General features: G+C 35.0%; 1 protein-coding gene across 1 annotated transcript; it reads right to left on the minus strand.

Moving 5' to 3' along the window:
• Positions 1–872: 872 nt before the first annotated feature.
• LOC111593131 lies at positions 873–21237 on the minus strand. The gene is made up of 3 exons (XM_023305732.2): positions 20980–21237; positions 20543–20911; positions 873–1114 (listed from the first exon to the last, which is right to left on the minus strand). The coding sequence occupies exons 2-3, from the start codon at positions 20703–20705 to the stop codon at positions 873–875; spliced, it is 405 nt and encodes a 134-aa protein (XP_023161500.1). The 5' UTR covers positions 20706–20911; positions 20980–21237.
• Positions 21238–22855: the final 1618 nt, after the last annotated feature.

Consider the following 22855-nt stretch of genomic DNA (forward strand, 5'->3'; position numbering starts at 1 on the left):
AAAATGAAATTAAAACAAGTAAATGGCTATCCTCGCCATGCTTGAACAGAAAATACCGCCATAATACCCCCAAAAGGTCTTGCAAGTTATTTGAGGCGAAAGCCGATTGTTTGTTATATTTATATTATATTTCATAGAAGTTGGACTTGCAATTATTTGTGAAAGGAAATATTAAAAAGTGTAAGAGTTCAACTTTATTAAAATACCTTTTCTATGCACTAAATTTAATTTTAAATTATTTTTATGAACCTGAATTCATTGATTGGTGGACTCGTCGATTCTATAATTGAATTTGAGTTCTTAATCTGTGCGAATAGTTGAGTTTATCTAGCTATGTCCTTCTGTCAGTTGCTCTGTCCACAGGAATGCATGTATATATATATTCAGACCAAACAACAAGCCAATTGAAATTGATAATCTGACCTGGTTGTATTGAATGTAAAGGTTTTATGCATAAGTATTTGAAGTTGGTTGTATGCTCAGGAAGCTGGGCTCTGGATATTTCCTAGTCGTGTACTCCCTACTCGAGCAGTCTTTCTTGTTGGAATATAAATTTGTGTTATAATAATCAGATTTTAAAATGCTTTTTAGGCGGCTTTATATATATCATAAATGTCACGTTAATTCAAGAAATCATTAAAACAAAAGTCATCTGATTATAAATTGATAGACGGATACCTTTTTTTTAAATATTTTTAATATGTAAATTAATTATTAATTTTTTTATTATTATTAAGGTTTTACATGATATTTATATATATATATATATATAAATATTTTTTTTTTCTAATAATAGTTTTACATTTGGTATATTATATTTATTTATTATTAATCTGTTTCGATTTAATACATATTTTGCAGGATTTTTTCGCTTAGCTGCAGTTAATACTTTTAATTTGTAGAGCGTAGATCCTGAATTCCCTTTGGCCCGTTTTTCTGCTCTGTGCTTCCCGTGTTGCCATTAACCTTTGTGCTTTATAAATTGCTTGAGTGCGTTCCTGCCAAAGTGCAATAAATGCTGGGGCATGGGTTGGATTATGGTCTGCTTTGATATGATATGGTTTTTGAGCTTGTTTCTGCGGAGTGGGTATGTGGGGATAGCAAGTGGCGGGCACTAAAATAACAAACGAAGGAAATTAACCAAAAATAAATTAACTGGAAAACGCGGCCAAAAGGGTTTTCATTTACGCTTTTCTGCAGGCTAAGGGGTGACAACTGTGCTGCTTCCGCAGCGATGTTGACGACGACAGAGACAGCGACTGCGACTGCGACGGCGACAGCGACGGCGACGTCAACAGCAACTGCGACGCTGACTTTGTGTGTGACTTTGGGATTCCCAAATGTGCTTTCAACATGCAATTTTTATTATTGACTCGCGTTGTCGTGTCAGCGCGCAGCTTTTCAGCATTTTCCGCTCGACGAGTCGCAAAAATGCCATTACTGTCAATCAAGAGACGGAAAAAATCCTGGAATGAAATCAAAAGCATTAAAGCCCTCTGCTCGTCAGTCTGTTTATACCAAATATATAGAGAAATGTATATGTATATGTTTATATGCACTATTGTAGGCGATGTGAAACATGAAAATACCCTGGAAGTACACTAAATAGAGGGTAAAAAGCGAAAATGTCTTATTTAAAAACTTGATTATAAAAAACTTAAAAAACATGTATAAATAGAATCAATAATTAACTGAAAAGTACAAATTATAAGAAGTAATATAAATAACAAATAAATAATTAACTGAATATTAAATAAAATATATTAACATAGAGATTGTAATATGTTCGTGACTACATTAAAATGTAGTCCATACTAAATAAATATATAAAATACGTTGTGATAAAAACAAAATATTTTTAATATATTTTTTAATAATAAATTAAATTTATAAAAATAAAAAGATATAATTATAATATCTAGCCTGATTAGTTTTTATTTAAATAAATAAATAATAAATAAATGACAAATTAATGAAACACAAATATTAATTATTCTTTAATACAAGGCACAAAACTGTTCAACTGCCTATTCAAAAAAGAAAAGAACTAAATAAATCAATACAATTATTAAAATAATTTGCAAATATAAAAAATAAAAATAACTTAATAAATTTTAAAAATTCTGTTAAATATATTTTATAAGGAAACCCCCACAAAATGTTTAAATATGCACATTTGATCAATATAAATATATAATTTATGTATACACAATGTATTTATGTATTTCTATATGTAGTTTGGTATATAGAAATAGTATTTTCAAAAGGACAATCCACAAGGAAAGCAATGCTGTGGGCGTGGCAACGACTGTGCAAGTGCAATGACCAATTTAAAGTTTTCTTCAAGTTTTATACCATTTTTGTTGTTATTTGTTCATTTGATAAAAGAAACAGAGAGAGAGAGAGAGAGGGAGAGAAAATGAAATCCGAGTCTGGCAAAGGATAAGTTATATTAGGTTTTACTCTCAGTTGCAAGTTGCAAGTGCTAGACTAATGTACCCCCACTTCAAAGCAGTGCTGAGCGAGGGCAGGTGGTAAAGTTGGGGGTGGGCTGGTTGGCAAGTAGGTAGGTCGGGGGTGTTGACCACTCAGGTGACAATAATTTCGCGCTATCGCGCGCCGCCCGAAATAAAGGTGAAAGAGTATTAAAAACGGGCGACTAGTTTGCGTGTCACGCATCCATTTCGATGTAGCAGGCGACGCGCAAGGGGTAATGAAGTTGAAAATTGTCAGAAATGAGCCCAACAGGCCGAAGAGTGATTGCCAACATGCATCGCATCTATTGGCGTGCCAAAGCTAACGATTTAGCTACTAGTACATAAGTATATTAAGTTTTTCGTTTTAATACACTGTATAGAAAAGTAAAGAGAGGTCTGTTGGGTTTGCCCATATATAAATATATAGAGTAGATATTAGATACTTGTATAGACGCGCCAGAGAGTCGAAAAGTGAGAAAATATCTGGGCTAATGTCAGAGATGTAGATAGAATTAACTATGTGATTTTGTTTATTAGACTGCTTGACAGTATGATAGAGTGTAGACGGCTTGCTTTTCCCACGATTAGGTCTTCTTAAGGCCGATCTGAAATATGAGTTAAAATAAAAATATTCTTGTACTTATAAATCTCTAATTAGAATATGAACGGGTATGATTCGATTTTCTAACAAATGCATTTCTTTTTCTACATTAAGGCATTATTAGACCGAGTATAATATACTCTATAGTATTCGACTTCAAAATGTCTAGACTATCCACATATATAGCAAAGAAGCATGCCGAAACTTGATGTGAATTCATCAAATAAGCAATCAAGTCAAGTTTGGGTTCAATGAGGAACGAGTATATTGCAGTCGAGTGTACCCGACTGCAATATTCTCGTTCGCCCGTCTCTAAAGGGGAGTAGACCTCGGCGCTTGTTGATATTGGTCAAAGTTGGAGTTAGACGCTTGCGCTGATATATCTTTTATTATGTAGTTTTGTGTCATCGTAAAATCGTCGGCTATTACTTGATTGTCCTTCATGAAAGCCATAAAGGCGCTGACAGCTCCCCGAAAAGAAACCGGCCTACGGGTGCCATTGTAAAATGATTTACTCGCCTCGCTTCTAGCTGCGACTCCCGCCTGCCGCTTCCCACTTCTCACTCATTTGTGGCGAACGAAGCGTTTTGGGCTTCTGCTCCATCTACACCAAAGACTACTCATTTTTTATGGCTCCGTTTCTATTTTTTTTTGGCCTCTGCTTTTACGGTCTTTTACAGTTTAACGACGCATTACTGACACACAAACTGAGGCAACCAGCTACGAAATCTATTCATGATTTCGTATAACAAAATACTCTTCACATTTTATCGTATTCATTCTGTGTGCCCTGTCTTGTCTATTAGGCCAGGCCGCATTTGATATTTGCTTTTCCGTTTCCCGGTCTTCGCTTTTAATTTTTGGGCGTAGCAATTTTCTAGCATTTTTATGATATGCCATTTCGTCATTCCCTTTGTATATACTCCATATACATATCTATTTATATATATATAGGTATATATTGTACTTTAATTTCGTACTGTTGTGGGTTATTTTTGCTGACGACTTCGTTATTTTTTTCACAGCCCAGCATTAAGTAATTTATACGGCCCGTATATTAGAACAATTTCGGCCTAATGGATCTTAAAAATGCATTAGATTAATGAAACTGAATTTGCTTCAGTCCATTGAAAACAAGCTCCTGCTGTGGCCATGATTTTCTAATGAAAATCAGAAATAAAATAAAACTTTATATTTATAACTTTATTGCAGATTATTACAAATTAATCAGAACAATTCTATTAGTAAAATATGTAAGAAAATCTCAACATCTTTTAATGTTAATATATTAATATATAATCAAAGTGTTCGTCTGATGTGTGAAGTTTCATGAATTCTCCTTTATTGATTATTAAATATATATATAATAGGCTGTTGCGATTTGTCGCTTTTAAAACTGTCTAATCAAATCAAATATATATAACTATATATAATATATATAATATAATAATATATATAATATAATTAATAAGTACAAAAAAAAAAAAAAAAAGTCAAAGGCTTAAATTTTAAAAATAATTAATAATTAAATAATTAAATAATAATTAAAAAAATTTTAACCAAATTTTTTTCTTTTAGTTTAATTTAAGTTTTAAATTTTAAATTTAAATTCCCCTTTTATATATTATATATTTGTATATAAATACATAAAATATATACAATTAAAATAAAAAATAAAAAGTTAATAAATATGAAAAGCTTAAACCAAATTCTCTTTTTAGATCAATCTATAAATTAAATATAAGAGCTTATAAGAGCTTTAGTTGACATTTATTATTTTCCAAAATAACAACTTTTTAATCTGAATTTACTTTGATATTAAATATATATAAATTTATATGTCTGATATTTATAAGAACACTTATATTTCTTTGATATATATACATATTTATATGTATGTATGTATGTGTGTATGTATGTCATTAATTAAATATGTGTTAGTAAAGATTCAGCTACTGTTTACATGAGCGCTGCATTTGAAGTCCTCGCCCCGTGACAGCGATGAGCGGTCGAAAAGAGCAAATAACTCAGCTACTTTATGGGCTAGAGGATTAGAGGGATAGAGCGCACAGGTGGCACTCAGCATGGGTTTTACTTTCGGGCCCCTAGATATGTCCTTATCACACGGCTTGTCAACATAACTCGAACAGCGAAGCGTGAAGTTGTTGACATTGATTAGGGTGAACTCTGAACTCACCGACGCTTACCGCCCTCCGTCCACCTGCACAGCTTGCCAGGGCTGCGACGACTGCGTTAAGATAGGTCAAAGCCAGCCTGGCACATACATATATTTTAGCTGAATTATTGTTGCACATTTCTTGGCGATAAGCCGTCGAAATAAACTACCCTTCTGCATCGCCTCCAACACTCTGCTGCTGGTTTTTGGCCCGTTTGCCGTTTTTTTCGTTTCGTTGCTCGATTTTACATTTAATGCCGTGTCATGGCAACTGCCCCGCTTGGCTGACCGACGGAACACACATTAGATAAATTAGCCGTAATTATATAGAAGCCAGCGGGTAGCTTATGTACCTCATTGCTTTGGGAACATGTTGTAGAAATCTATCGAGTTTTAAACTTGATATAGCTTGGAAATGATGTTGGTTAGCTTTAAAGATATCTTTAAACTTAGCGTGGATCTTGCTCATTGTAACAGATAGCTTTTATAATCGAGAGGACAAGTGTATCAGATAGATCAGGCATGGATACGTGACTGAAAAAACTTTTGTCTTTTTAATATATCTGAGCCACAACTTAAAGTTTTTATATTGCTTTTTTTTCGGCCAGAAAAATAAGTTGAACACAATATCGAATCACTATTATAGTAAGATTGTATTAATATCTTGTTTAATTTGATTAGTATTGTTATAGTTTAGTTATAGTGTAATTAAATGTTAATTTTAGTTAATAAAATATTTTCGTTAGAAATGTTATACAAATTTTAAGTTTTTCTTAGCCAACCTAACCACAGACAATACTTTTCTATCAAGTACTGCTTATAGAATAAACTATTAAAAATAACTATTTTTTGTTAAGTGCATAAGCCACCGACTTATCTCCTCTAAATTTGCAAATAAATATATAAAAATATAAAACAATTATTAAGAAAGTAAGAGAATTTCTTCTCCTTATAATTCTGCCAAAGTTCTAATTTGGCTTATGTAGTATATAACTCTAATATATGAATCTTCATATCAATAGCTTAGGAATGTGTGATACTCGTGATATTTGATAGAGCAGTTGATATTCGTTTTGGTTTAGCTTTAGTTAGACACCTTTCTAACATCGTTTTATTTTTTTTCTTTTTGTTGACGACGCTGACAAAAGTCTTTTAATGTTCTACCAAAATGTTCATTTCATGTTGAGTTCTCGACCATTTTGGCCATAACTTATGTGTCATGGCTCAGACAGAGACGCTTCGGCCCAGACGTCTTTTTGGGCCTGCCTCGTGGATGAGGTGGACAGACATGTGAGACGAACAATCGGCACTAGGTAAAAACCTCATATCATTGTTAGGCGGGTGGCTCAAGTGGAACAAATTAATTTCGTTCGTTTTAATTATTTTCTTCTCATGTCGTTTCAGCTATTTCTCCTCGAGTCTCTCTCAGCTCAGTCAAGTTGGTTTAATTCGAGTGCTATTAACTCACATGCTGTTAAGATCAATTTATGCTGGAATCATGGTTTAATTATTTAAATGAATTCACATTTACATTATTATTTCTCTGCTTCTTCATCTCTTTTCTATTTTTTTTTGTGTTTGTGCCCTTTCGATACACTACAAAGCCGCAAATCATGCACATCATCAAAAATTTAATGATGTCTCCTTGTCTAGCGATATTTTTAGCCAACAAACAAAGCGGAAATATCCAATGAACAGAGTTCATAAGATGAATACTAATAATCCTTCATAACTAGTGAATAATACCAATTTCTCTTTAGATAGATGATACTAAGCTTTTATCAGAAATATTATATAGAATATTTATGCTGAGTCATGTTAGATGAGCAAGAAAATGATATATGTGATGAGTTGAGATTATATATTATATATAATATAATATAATTAAGAGTTTTCTTTCTATAAATTATGCAAGTCTTTTATCTTATATAAATATCTGTATATTAACTAATCCTTACAGAAAGATAAGCATATATATTAAAATCATTTATATAATATGATAATAAGATATTCATATTCAAAGATTAAATCACAGAATATATGATGAATATAAAATGCAAATAACTTTTTCCGCTAAAAGAATATTTATTTTCATTTAAAGTATTTGTTTTCTGCAAATCATATTCCGAGTAGAAACCGGCATAAAATGAGAAAACTAAAATTCAAATTAAGTTTTTTTCTTTCTTGTTTGATTTCGAATTTTAGGAATTTTAGGAAATTGTATTTGGCAATGGCTGTTTGCTAAACGGATTGGAAATGCAATCGTGCTCGGGGCGATAATAAAGGATTACACAATTTTTTCACGCAGCCTTTCCGTCAAAAAAAAAACAGACCGAATGAAATTCAACTGTTGACCCCTGAACCCTGCGGACATGGTTGCTGTTGTTGTTGTTGTTTGCGTGTGTGCCCACTTGAACCTGCTTGTAAATTCACATTCACACCCAGCTCACACACGCACACACACTCACATACACACACACACGCACAGGCTGTAACCTTTACAGAATAACACAAGCGCACGCAATGTTTCCGCCAAGAAGTTTTTGAAGAAGTCGTAGAAGAAGAAGACGACGAAGTGGAATGCCTGGCCCTGGTTTTGGCTCTGGTTCTGGTTCTGGTTGTGGCTTTGACTCTGGCTCTGGCTGTGATCCCGCTTAGCTGCCAGTCTAAAGTGTCCAATCAACTTTTTGAAATGAAACCTAAATAACATGTCATAATAAATAACCTTCAAGCGACCCAGCGAAATGGACACGACCACAGAGCCAGAGAGCCACATAGCCAAAGAGCAGGCATAGAGGAGGCCTGGTGGCCCGGAGGCCGGTAACGTGGCCGGAACTGGGCGCCATGCACTGCACAAAGACGAAAATCCAAAATTCTGTAATTACAACGTAAATCCAAAATGTCTCAACAGCACACAGCCGTTGCACACACACATACACACACACACAGGCACACCAACTTGGACTGGGCCGAAGAAAACTTAATTCATATATCAAAAAGTTTGTCCGACTTGCCTCTGCAGCCCGTACGACCCGGCCAGGCCGTCGAGAGTGCTCGAGAGTAGCAATTTACGCGCAAGTAGCCCGGCTTCCAAGTTCGAGTAATATATTGTACACACTTTATAGGTCCCCAGGTTTTGTGGGCGTGGCACGTGGGAAGGCAGGGTCAGCTGGTCAGCCCGACGGCTGTTGCTGTCGTGTCGAATGAGAAACACAGCAATTATGCAATTTGATAATACTTCATTCTCGGGTAATAAATATTAATTATTTTTGCGAATGTGATTTCATGTTTCTCTCTCTTGCTCGCTCTCTCTCTCTCTGTGTGTGAGCCCTAGTTGGGCTTAGATTTATGGGGCTCGCCCGCTTGCGAATCAAATGAGATGTTTTGCTCTTGTGTTCCTACAATTCCAGCTCTGCAACGTTTTTCACATTTCTCTTTGGCTTCGACACGAATGCGAATAAGACATGCGGATTTGCTAAAGGTTTTCGTGTTGTTATTTGCTTCTTATAGATAGGCTTACTTTCCGTGTTCGAAATTCTAATTTTGGCAAAACGTGAGATAATCTTTTAGTATTTGACAGGGCAGAGTTTGCGAGGCAATGATAAAATGGCAAGACCACAACGTCATAGATTACTTGTCGAGTGTTTTAGACTGAGTTATGGTAAGGCTTGGGTAATGCTCAAAATACATGAAAAGCTGAAGGAAATTATAGACAAAATGATTGAAAAATACATATTTACACTTAATATTGTAAGCAAATGAAAAAAAAACTTTTAATAATAAGTCTAACAACAGCCTTATCCAAGACTCACGCCTCAACCTGACTGCATATATTTGGATAGCAAAGTTTTCGAATTCGAATTCTTAGGCAATACTTGACTTTAGTGCAGTTAGAATAAATTTTGTTCGACCCAAGAAAGTCTCAATCTAAAGCAAACATAGAAATTTCTGTGACTAACCTTTGTCACAAAAGGCAAGTAGAGATTAAGTGTTGAGTACATTGTGTATTTAAATAGAGCTTCCATGCACATGCCCATGTACACGCATACATACATAGCCATAACATACACACATACACACACACATATACATACACTCCTCTAGGGCGCTCGAAGTTCCAGTTATTGTCGTGGTTCGTGTATTCGGTAACTTCCAGGCCGTTACCTTTTATTCCGTTTGCCCATCAGAAATCTCTCGTGCATAAGAAACATTTTAATTTTGAAAGCAACTGACTCCAATGGAAATTGCCATAATATCGCATCACACAAACACACTCACACACACACACACATATTCTCTTTATAGAGTGCCACACAGACGAGTGTGCTTTTACATAAATAAAAATAACACAGCACGGCAAAGAAATGAAAAAAGTTAAATTGAATTGTGTTCGCTCAGGATATTTACTTGTATTTTTTTATTATTTTTCTTTTTGATGCTTGCACACGTCGTCCGAAAGAGTATATTGGCTGTTGGCTCTGTTCGTCTAGAGACCGAACACCTAAATTAGAGAATTCTATGAAAAATCGATGTCAAGTTTTGTTAGCAAAAACAGATTGGTTCGACTATGAACGAGTATTATGCAGTCGGTGCTGCTCGACTTGAGCTTTCATGCTTTTATTTTTCCTACTTGTCTTACCACAATTCCTGCTGTCCTTTCTGCACTTGAAGCACAAGTAAAGGCAACTTTTTCAGTTGTTTCTTTATTTATTCTTTTACTTTTTCCTGGTAGGTGTAACAGAACTGTCAAAGTTGCTGAAATTGTCGAATTGCCTCGCAAGCTAGGGAACAACTTAAATACAAGTATTTCATATGAACTAAAAGCATTTCATATGTATCATGAAATAAATATATAAAATATATATATTAAGCATATCCAATGTGGAATAAATACATTTATATGTATTAACTTTTATTGAGAAAATTCTTGTTTTTTAATATCTCTAGCTTTTTAGTTTAGAATAGTAGAGATCATCAGTAGAACTGCAATATTTTGAGAAGATAAATGAAAATAAAAGAAGAAAAGTTCTATTATTAAGATTATAGACGAAATATTTCTAAAAGAGAAGTCAAAATCCATATTTCCGTACTATTAGTGCTTTGACTTTATGAGATCAGCTGTTTTATAAGCTGACATCCAATTATTATCACAAGACTATGGCTATAACGAAGTGAATCCAACTTTATAATAATGTTTAAGCTGTGTATAAAATATGACCTGAAGCGAGCCCAATTTCCTACGCACCACATAACCCAAATGACCAACCTGTCGCCAGTAAATGGGCTGCTGTCACGTCATTGGTCTGGTCTGGTTTCCAGTTGCGGGCTCTGGGCCCAGCTCCCAGCCAGTTTTCGGTTGGGGTTTTGTTTGCTCATGTAGCCAACCCATGTCAATGGGCTCTGCAACAATCAATTTCCATATACCGCACATATCTACCTCAGCCACAGCCTGCTCCGCTCTGCCCTGGCCAAAAAAAACATTCGCAGTTGCTGTGCTTGTTTATGAGTTGATGTTGATATTCGTGGTCACATTAAGCCATACGTCGCCATATTACAACGCGTCACGTCACGTCACGTCAGTCAGACATAATGTCGCGGCCGTGTACTAACTGGCCGCACTGACGAACTGTCAACTTACTGTCAATATATCGTCGCACTCATTATACCCTGTACTCGTTTGGAATATGTCAAAGATGGGTCGTATGATTGTGAGCTAAAAGAGGAGTCTGAACTTATACGAAAATATATGCATATCATCTTATTATTATTTTATTATTTTATTTTATTATTATTTTATTATTATTTTATTTTTTATTATGTATTTTATTTTTTATTCGTTTAGCTTTTAGCTATGTCTGCATATAACCTGAAAGATGTCTACTGAATAACGTGCATTTTAAGTTAAGATCAATTCAAAGTTATGTGAATCTACACATATTAAACAAGCAAAGCGATAAATATCGATATTAAGAAACGTTTCAATATTGATTAAAAGTAATCGATAGTTAGAAATTGTGCAGGCATAGAATAATTGATGTCGATAAATATTGATTATACAAAATCGATAAATATCAATGTTATAAAATTGACTCCCTTCAGTATAAATTCTAGTTTGATATATTGACAAACTTTTATCGGTCTAATACAATCGATATATCTGAATATTATTAAATCGATAAATATCGATTTTCATACTAGACAGTTTAAGGTCAGCCTCTTATTCTTAGTCTTAAAACTAGAGATACCACATATGTCATATACGCACTCTCACAGTCGTGCACTCCCCACTTGAGCACACTTAATCCGGCCTCGTTCACCCATGGCTCGTCTATTTGGCATGTTATTGTTGATTTTTGGTCGTCGAGTGTTGGAGAGTGCATAAATTTATTCTTTACGTTTTGTTTGACTTTCGTACAGAAATTTGTGCGCCTTTGCTTTATTCCTGGTGACACCCTGCGCCCGCCCACTCGACTCCCGTCGCCTGGTTTACCCGCACAAGTTGTGAACGTTGTTTGGCCTTTTTTCTGGGCTTTGTTTTTGGTCATGTGTGCGCGCGGTAATGTTGTTTTCTCGACACTCTGTACTCGTAATAGTCTCGATTTGAAAGTTAATGTAATCAGCTTGAATATTGTGGCACATCAACATGCCAACCCAGTCACCCGCTGCGCGATGATTGGTTGCCATTCGTCATGGCAGGGGGCGCGAGCATCATAATAGGCAAACATATTTTAATGAATGTTTGTTCGTATCATATCATGATTTGGTAGCACTTCAATCATATTCAATCTCCTGCCAGTGCCATAATATACTCTTCATATTTGCTGACCCACTAGCTTTGGACTAACTAACTGCTGTCTTTTGGCTAGTCATTTCTGAATAGGTGAGTTTTAATTTACCACTTGCATATTGTATTATAAGCATTTCTCTTCTTTAATATGCATTTTGGCTAATGTCTACTCAACTTCAATGAGCAGTTTTTGTGTTAAAATTTAGAATAAATATTGCGATTGTGGCACAAAGGGAATACTTAATGACAGAGCCAAGTAAAAGCTAAGACTTTTTATTTTTAGTATTAAATTTACATCAGATACATATACTTATATTGTATGTATTCCTATTCAAAACATACGAGCATACTCAATTATTTATTAAGTATAATTGCCTTGATAGCAAAGAGAATCCGCAGACCCTTCAATAAAATTGATGTTAAATAAGTATAACAAAAATTCAGCTGAAGCTTTGATAATTTTGATTTAATGATATGCTATTTATATTGATTCAAATTCTTCTTTTCTCGATACATTTAGATTTTTGTAATGCGATTATTTATCATTTTAATTTGTTTTTATATCACATAAATGAAAAAGTATTTTTTTATATGGTAAACAATTAAAATATCATTGCCCACGAATAAATCCATAATCACAGCTAATAAATCAAGTAGTACTTACAGCCTGTGCTTATAGATAAGCATATGCTGACATACTCATGTTTGAAAATATATTATGTATATATAAAATACATATATAACTTCATATAACTATATCACATTTTAAAAACACAGTTACAAATTTAAGGTGTTAAATAACGTAAATTAATCAATCAATTATATGAAATTTTTAAACCTAAATATACTTTAATAAAATTGGCTCTAGCTTTACTAATTTAATAAATTATAATAAAACATTTTTATCATTATCTGATACTATATACATATATACATAATACAATATAAAAAATTCGTAGTCAGGACCATCCGCAATGCTTTGAATTGGCATCGCTTGATCGCTGATGGATAGCAAGTTGACAGCAGCACACAAATGGGCCCCTACGCCAGTTGGATGGTATCAATGCCAGGACAATTGTTGGGCTAGAGCGCAGTACCTAATATTGGATGACATAGAGTGGCGGAACGGAGGAGGAGAGACAGCAGCGGGCAATTTGATGCCCGCACAAATGCACTCGGAAGCGGAACAGGAAGAGGAAGAGGCAGCGCTGTGACGCAGGCTGCGACGTTTTGAGAAACGGACTCAAATTCGCTTCCCTCTGCCAGCAGGCCAGCAGCATAGCCGACAGCCGACAGCAGCCAGCAGGCAGCCTGGGATATTGAGTGGTTGATTGCCCTAATGAACGACTCAACGCCGACAAGTTGTTAGTGGTAAGGACATTCTCTCCGGCTGCCAAGGACATTTTGCCTGCCCGCCAGCTGTCGCCGACGCATTTGTCGCATTCCATTCCCATTCCCACTCCCAGTCCCCTTCGCCATTCCAATTCCTATTCCCAGATGCCGTTGTCCGGAATCGCTGATTTGTGATGGTTTTACGTCTTTATATACATATGAATATATTTCTGTGCAGTTGTACTTAAGAGCCACGTGATTAATGGTATTTGATAAGTGAGCAAACAAAGTGAGAGTATTTATACATGTTTGATACTCTCTTCGCAAGGGTAAGAGAAACAAGAAGTGCATATAAAATAAAAAATAATGCTGTCCCCGAAGTTAAAATATCCTTCAGATCGTTTACCTGTAATAAAGTATTCCGATTTTAAAACGGTTTGCATTGACTTTTCCTTTATGTTTTTCACATTTAATTCAGTACTCTGTTCTTAAGAGTAAGCTTAATAAGAATGTAGAAGAAATAGTTTCTTTGGTTCGTTGAAGTTGAAATACCCTTACAGTCATTAGAACTACAAGATAAATATACACATAGTGGAATATTCAGATTTGAAATGCTTTTATTGGACTTTTCTTATATATTCTTATTTTCTTAGGTATTTATATTATATTCTTTGTTCTTAAAAAAAAAGAATAAGTTGAAAATAAAATACCCTTGCTATAAGTGTATTTGCCCGGTATTATATGTGCTTAAAATATTTCAATGTAATTTTATTTTTGCTGGCAGCTTAAGTGCAGAATAAAGTAACTTAATTGCTAAGATACTTAAATAAATCTTGACGAGCTGAAAACTGTGTATATATATAAATAATATATATATATGTATTCCAAAAACAGCAAGCGCGACAAGGCAGCGCCTAGTTTTCGTAATTTTAACCAAAGGCAATCAACTGTAAAGTGAGAGAGTTTGAAAGTTGTTAAAATAACTACACGGATGACTTGTTCATACTTTTGTGAAATCTTGTCAAATACATGGCCGACAGACTGCAAACTTTACAATTTAAAACTATAGTAGTGGTCCCTAAATTATATAAATTATATATATATATTTATATTTTATATGTTTATGTATTTATATATTTATATATTTATATATTTAAATATTTTTATATTTTTATATATTTATGTATTTAAATATTTATATTTTTGTATATTTATATATTTATGCATTTATATATTTTAATATATATATAATATATATATAAGCACAATAAAGTATAAAACAAATATGTAGAATTTCCCCTCTGCATGAGCAATTTTTGTTGTATTGAACTAGTTTTATATACAAGAAGTTTGATTCAAATAAAAAGTTATAGCTATAGTATTTGAGTTGAGTTGAGTTTTATGGTATAATGAATCGGACTAAGTCCAACATATATTGACTGAAAGTAAAAAGTGGAAAATTACAAAGTTTCATAATTCTAGCTTTTATGTTTTTTAATGTTTTATTTGCATACAAAAGTTAACATAGTGATTAAGAAGTGCTCTTTTATGCATTGCACAACATTATGATATAATTATAATATTCGCTAGAAGAGTCTTCATGAGTAATGAGCCAATATGCAAGCGGCAAACAGGTATTCTGTAGTGTCGTAGACCAGGTTAACGAACTTTACCATTACCTTAAGACCAGACATTGTTCTAACACAGCTGAAACAGCGCAATTTTTTTAGGGCAAGCTCAATTGATACAACTTCCTACCGTGTTTCTCTCTGCTCAAAATATTTACTTTAAAAGATTAAATGCCATCCTTGTGGAGCAAATTTGGCAAAATGAGGAAGAACTTCGTGTCGAGAAGTGAAATTCAATATGTGGATTTAGATGTATGCCATGGGCTATGCTTAATTAGGTTTCTTTCGTTTCGTTTCGTTTCGTTTCGCAACGGTTGGGCATAATTAGAGCCTGAGGACTTGAGCTGATTTGGTACCCAAGGCGGCATCCAGGCAATAGGATGTAACAGCCGGAGTCAAGACCTTGGGCCACGAGGTCCGTGCGCGCTTTTCTTCCGTTAGGGTCGAATGCGAGTCGAAATCAAATTATTTTAATGATACACAAATTGATACTTTGAGACAAAATAACAAACCAAATGAAAATTGCTGCCAGCATTTTCAACTACTTTTTTTTTATCGTGTTGCAGCGTTGGTAGCTATGGGATACGTAGGGACAACAGAGACAACAGGGAGAGAGAAAGAGGGAGGGATATTAAGATAGATAGGGATGGAGCTAGAATTCCAAGAAAGCAACGCTGCGATGAAAATTAAGTGAAAATTGGATTCTCTACGTTTTGTTCCTTTCTTTTATTCGTGTTTTTGTTTTCGCTTTGCTCATTTTCATATTGGGCAAATTGAGTTGAGGATGGGTCGAGTGGAGTGTTTAATACCTGAAGCGTGTGCAATTCCTATTATTATGCAAATTTTCCCTTCCATTGCATGCGTTGTCTGCCTTACGCTCTGCCTGTCACTCGTAATTTAAATAAGCGCAACAAAAGGTTCGCACAATAATGACAGACAATTGAAATGTCAATAATATGCAATTGTCTGCAGTGATAGGGTCTTAGGGTAGACAATCATTTACCAGCACAAACAGAACAAAAAACCAAAGAACACAAAACACAAACAGAAGTGACGAAGATATTTGTCTGGAATTAAGGGTTGCTGCCTAGGGTTACCTTATCTCAAGAATTAACGATTTTTTTCGAATATGCAGCAGGATTAAAGCATGTGGGTCAATTTGCAATGCATGTTAAAAATTTAACTGTGACTTTATGATGGAACGTCCCTAACTAATTTACTTCTATTGAAGATATAGCTATATGTAACTGCAAAAATAAATGTGCTTACCATGGGGATTAATTTGCCATGCATGTTAAATATTTGATCTGAGACTTATAGACAGATTCGGCTTCGAATTGTGTAAGCATTCAGAAATACACGCAGATATGTTTTAATACAATAAAAATGTTAACTGAGATTTACATGGAACACGCTATCGATTTTTTGTGTGTAAGATTATTATGCGGATAGCTGCATCTTATTGATTAAATATTCCGCACACATTTACTTCTTGCATTTACGCTCGTATAGTAGCCTGTGCATAACATGTCTTCATGCGGGTAAAACTTTAATGCATGTTAAAATTAAACTGCAGCATTGAATGGATGCTAATTATACGCATTAGTTTATCTGCGGGTTAACCTGCAATGAATGTTAAAATTCATGTGTTACTTGCAGCTATCTCATTTACTTCTTGGCAAGCATGATTATAAATATATACATATAGTTGCATATGTTTAGATAAGTTTATCATGCGGGTAAGCCTGCAGTGCATGTTAAACTGAAAAGTAACCTTAACTCCAACCTCTTAGCTTCGTGTTAAGTTTTGTGTACACATGCAGAAGCTCACGCTTATATAGCTACATGTGAATAATATGTATATCAGGTATTAGTTTTTCAGCCTGGTAGCAAAACAAATGTCTAATGATAACAGTTTAAAGTTACAAACTTTGCGAGAGCATGCACATACATACATTAACTGAATGTCTTAGATGAATTCGAGAAGTTGTTATTGGGGTGCGGGTCAGAGTGAGCTGTCTTGGGCAAATGAATGCTAACCATAGATATGCCAGATCTACAGGCTCTGTAAGCCAACTGCAAACAAGCAAACAAACAAACAAACAAACAAACAAACAAACAGGCAAACAAGCCGGCATACAACAATAACATCACAATGCTTCACTGGATGCATAAAATCTTGACCAAAGGCAATGGTAAAGCAAACATGTTCAAATGGGAGTGGAAGTGGGAGTGGGAGTGGCTGGAGGTGGCAGTTGAGAGTTGAGAGTCGGGAGTTGCGAGGTTGGAGTCGTGTTTATCGTGAGCCACAAGGCATTAATTACGTATACGCAACATTGACCGCAACCGAGCAAACGATTGTAACAGCCGCCAGTTCGTCATGTTGGGTTGCTGGGGGTTGGGGTTGGGGTTGGGCTTTCGCTCGGTTAACTCTTGGGGCATCACATGCAGGTAAATTAAGGATGAGCAGAGGCGGTGACTTTTTGAATGCCCAAGGTTCGTTTTAATTAAGTAAGCGAATCGATATCGGGGTGGCTACGTGCATGTACATGTAAATCAGACATACTCGTGCATATGTGTACACAAATAAGGAAATTCAGTCGAAAGGTTCTTGTAAAGAGAAAACCCGTGAATAAAAGGCGATTAAAATATACATATTTTATTTTAATTTGCGATTTCCTCTTGCTCAGACCTTTAGCAGTCAACATGTAATCAAACTTGAATGTGTATATTATATATGAATATCAATTTGCATTATATCATTTGTATTCTTTGATTGAAATTCACATAGGATATATACATTCAAGCTTACAGGCTAGGAAGAAAGTCATTGAACTTATGAGAATCGTGTAGTACGACAGCTGAAACTAAACAACTTTAGCATATAGTAAAAGAAACGAACATACACACATATATACATATAAACATAAGCGCATACATACATATAAACATTCAAACATAAGCATCAAATATTTTTCACAATTTAAGATGAAAAATTTTTTTTATATATAATTTCCCTACATTTCCAAACAATTTACAGTTGGAATTCTCATATATCAGAAAAAGTAATTACAAATCTTAAAGGTAAGAGACTATCAACCGTTACATGCTATGTCCGCCCTGGTACCTGGCTGTGGGACATGAAAAACTTTCGGTAAATATGAATGAAAGTTTTTGGATGAAAGCTCAAGCTGGGTCAAACGGAAACGGAAGTCAATTTTTGTGTTATAGAAATTGAAATGAAAATGAAATGTCAAGAAAATGAAGCCAGGCCAACAAAATGAGAAAAGTTTGTGCGAGCATAAAAGAAAACGTTGCAAATACATTGAGCCGTTGATACATACAGTATGTGTGCATAACTGTATATAGCTGTAGTGTATGTAAGTGTGTGTGTGTGTGTATGCGCACTTACACATAAGCACAGCCTGCTAACTAAATACATAGTTGAGTTTTATGGCTGCCAGGAGCAGGAAGCTGAAGGCAGAGCACAAGGTCGCTCTTCAAACTCAAATTGCTGCCTTTTTGTTTGACATTATCGAAGGATGTGGCTTGTTGTTGTTCAGGTCCTTAGTTTGCTTTGCCAGCAGTAAAAGATACTGAAGGTACATATCGTATTATAAAAGAAATAAAAGCACTTTTGTCCCAGCATCCATGCGGGCTATGTAAACAACAACAATGAGCGACCCAAAACGCGCTTTGATCTGCCGCTGCCGGGACTCGTCGGAACCCCAGAGATGCGAGATGTGATGTGAGGGCGGAGCTGAGAGATGCTTTTGCCTCCTCTGCCTTGCCTCCGTTGCTGCTGCATTACGCGGACATTGAACTGTCAGTGTATGGCCCATTGTTGCCTCGTGCCTCGTGCTGGCTGGACAGCCAAGTTACTCAATTACCCCAAGTGTCCAGTCGAGCTTATCAGCATTGGCACAGGGACCACCTCGCTGCTCGCTGCTCGCTGCTCTATGCTTTGCCATTTTACGGTGCATCCTGTACAGCGAGCGAGAGCTCCAGCCAGGATTCGCTTTGTTGCTCGCTTTGATTAAATGTCAAAACAATTGTGCGCTGCAGCATAATCAAAGCGCTGCTTGCGTAATTGCCCAATGAAGCGGAAGTGGCTTGAATACGAAACGCGAGCGCACAAAAAAATATATATAAATAAATAAAAAATAAGAAAAATGTGCTCCAGTAGAGAGTGAGAGATACCCTGTAAGCAGACATTTGATGTATATAAATGGGATGAAATAAAAATGTATTTATTAATTAAAATTTATAAAGTAATAAAATAAAATAATATAAATTATGTAATTTTCGTTTCACTTTATTCTATCTTCATGTAGCGACTCTTTAGCTGTCAGTATAATAAATCATTTTGTGAGAATTACATAGAAAGACACAGTTTCATATGTCGCCATACATACATAAATTTATTTTTTTATTTAATCATATTGGCTAAACGAGTATCAAAAAAATTTACAACTAACATACATATATTTAATGAAATAAATGCCAAGAAAGTTTGTTTGAATTATATCGTGAAGTTAAAGTTTACAAAATATTGAGAATTATTTTTCTTTTTATCAATAAAGTAAGATATTACATATCTTCTATATTTATATTTAATATTTAATCCTATATTTAATATTTAATTATGTTAAAATTGTATCCCAATTTGCAAGCATTTGGTTGGACTTATTCCTGAGTTCATCATATTCTCTATTTCAGATATAATGAATTTATGAGAATCGCATAGAAAGGCAAAATTCAAACTCAGCTAAAACTGTTCTCTTTGTATTGTCTGTGTATAAAGTATTGCAAATCATCAGCAACCTAAAAGTCAGCAATGCCTGTTTGCACTCTGCACGCAGAGGGTATTAAGCCATCGTAAGTATCGACAAGCAGAGGCAACAGATACTAGTTAAATTTGTGTTTCGCAACTGAGTGGTAATCGACACTGTTCGCGGTGACAACACAGATGCCAATATACAGCTGTTTCATGAAATGTAACTGAAGCTTGGCTGAAAGACTGCTAACGGCAGGCTTTTAAAGGGGAGAGATTCGCTTGACAGTTGAAGAGAAGAAGCATATTTCTAAAATGTTATTTTGAACAGCTTCAACTCGGAGTCTCAAATGATGAATTCATCAAATGCTGCTTCAAAGGCATTTGTTTAATTCTATGTGAATAATTAGAAGGAGAGGCAACACATTTTTAATCTCCGAAGATAAATAGATAAGAGTTGCTCAAGTAATTACAAAGCTGAAACAGAAAACTTTTTGCTTGTACGGGCAGGCGCCGGGCAAAGGGGCGTGTCCAGTGCTTAATTTGATTTCTCAATTTTTGAATTGCATGAAAAATTGTTGACTGGAAAAATGCAGGCAGAAATATTCGGGCAAACAATAAAAACAGAAATTGTTAAATATTGCCCAAAAAAATAATACAAAAAAATTATTCATAAATATTCAAATGAAAAACCTCATGCCACTGGCGCTTGGAATCTGCGTCAGGACAAGCCAAGTCAAATCAAATTATGGATAATTTATACATACAATTTCCACTGGACTGATGCTGTTCCTGTTCCTGCTTCTGCTCCTGCTCCTGCTTCAGGTCCTGCAGGATCGTCAAGGCGCAAGGCGCAAGGCACAAGGAGCTGCGGCCGCGACGGAAACTGGCCGACTTTGGCTTCACTTCTGCCGCTTGATTGAAACTCATTTATCATCATAAATTAGAGCGGCAGAGGGGCCAAATGGTGGGCGGGGCACAAGGAATGCGGCACGAAATCAGGGAAGAGATTCATCATGCGCCTGACTGTGGGCGTGGCCGTCAGCTGGACAACTGGGCAGCAGGCATGTAATCCAGCTCAGATTGAAAATTAATGAGGTCATCACGCTGCACACACACACACTCCAATTTCTTAGCTGTAAAATCAGCGACTACAAAAATTATTCACAATTTTTTATATCTTTTCTATTGTTGATTTTTTTACCATATTCAGTTGAGCAGGAAGCCAAACGCCCTCCGCCGCTCTGCTCTTCAAGCGCGCAGTGGCAGAAGTCAATGCTAATGACATTACTGATGCAATAGGGTATATTTGACTGGCAGTGCAATATGCAACGGACAATGAAATCTAATGAAAATTTTGAGATCATGACATTTTACTTCTTATATAAATTTCTAGAGGGGGCACAAAAAAACAAGTCTGAAATTATATAGCAGAAGAATAAAGCATTGAGGAGCACAGAATAAAGAGGAAATATTTCATTGTTGAATTATTTTTGAATAATTATGCTGACTGAGTTTTTAGTTCTATCAAAATTATCCTATTTCAATTTTATATTTTATTATATTATTGGTAACAAATTTGTTTATTGTCTAGTATAAGACAGATTGCAAATAAACATAGCAATTTAAAAAAAGAAAATATATATTTTACGTTTTAGTTATAAAAAACTTACCAAGTTTTTAATAATATATAAAATTGAATAGTAAAAATGTTATACAAATTTTACAGTTTTAAGTAAAGATATATAAAATAGAATAAAATAGCAGAATCTCATATTTTTACTAATACTGTTTACGTCTTATTCATATATTACTGATGTTAGAGACAGAATTTGATCAGCATCAAAAATATTTTAAAAATTGATAAGTCTAATAATATGATAAAATAATATAAGTCTGAGCCATGGTAATTTCTATGAAGAAGTTATTTACAGTTTTTAAATATTGTTAGAATAATCACAAAATTATCTGTAGATATTGATCAAGAATATATAATGCATACAAGAAAATTCCTTTACTTTTATAACAGCCTGGCAGTCTACATTGAAGCAGGGTATACCACAGTCGCTCACGCTTTAGGCCTAACTTGCTTTTCATCTTAAGCTTTTGCTTGGAGGTGTGTTTATTGTGGCACACTTGTCTCCGGCAGCAGCGTGACGGGAACCACCCCCTGGAGCTGCCACTAAAATGAACTGCGTTGAAAATAAAAATTAATTGCGGACACTTGAGGGTGAGGTGGCGTGTGGCTGGAGGCATGCGGCAGGCGTATGGGGGCTGGGAGCTAGGGGCTGGGAGCTGGAAGTTGGCAGTTGGGGGCATGTGGCACTTACATAAATCAAAATTCTGCACATTTAGGGCGTTTAGGCATTTGAAATTTTTTCACAGCCAGCCAAATGCAAATAAGATGATAAGGAATGTCCTTCATTTGGGGTCTGCATTGTCCACTTGGCCCAGCTCCTCCCACGCCCCCTTCCTCTCAATATAGAAAATTATGTGAGCCATTCATGGAGAATGCAAATAAATGAAGCGTGCTTCTTAATCTGTCCGTCAAATATTTCATTTTATTTATGCGCCAATATAAGTATATATAAGAGTACAAGCTTTATAATGTATATATTTATATTTCGTTTAAGATTTGAGTTCACTGTCAGGGATTTCCAAGCTTAAATAATTTTTTTTTCTATAACTTGGATACAAAAGATATTTTATATTATTTTATCCAATGGAACTTATGAACTGCTGTCTCAGGCCAAAAGATTATAGATCATAAATCATAGATCATAGAATATGAACCTATTATTAATTATTAATTATTATTACCCAGTTTTCGGAGTTTGATCTCACTGTATATATAGTTAGTTGGTGTGCAGTGAGGCATATATTCCCTACGCTCTATCAGACCATCGAATCGAATATCTCCGCATTCTCTTGGTTGAGTGTATTCATGTATATGTACATATATATATATATATATATATGTATAAATATAAAGCTCTTTATTATTTACTTTCGGGAAGCTTTGTGTAGATACTATTTTACATACTTTTGTGACTGCAAGGACATTAAGTCCTTAATCTGTT

Source organism: Drosophila hydei, unplaced genomic scaffold (genome assembly GCF_003285905.1).
Source record: "Drosophila hydei strain 15085-1641.00,03,60 unplaced genomic scaffold, DhydRS2 tig00000001-arrow-pilon, whole genome shotgun sequence".
In the NCBI taxonomy this organism is placed as follows: domain Eukaryota; kingdom Metazoa; phylum Arthropoda; class Insecta; order Diptera; family Drosophilidae; genus Drosophila; species Drosophila hydei.

Bases quoted from the DNA above. Each gene is read 5' to 3' on its own strand.
- LOC111593131 (XM_023305732.2), bottom strand. From the start codon at position 20,705: ATGAGTTTCAATCAAGCGGCAGAAGTGAAGCCAAAGTCGGCCAGTTTC. The intron at 1,115-20,542 runs GTATGTATAAAT...TTGTTATTTTAG, and splicing joins GCATCAGTCCAGTGGAAATT to TGCCCGCCACTTGCTATCCC.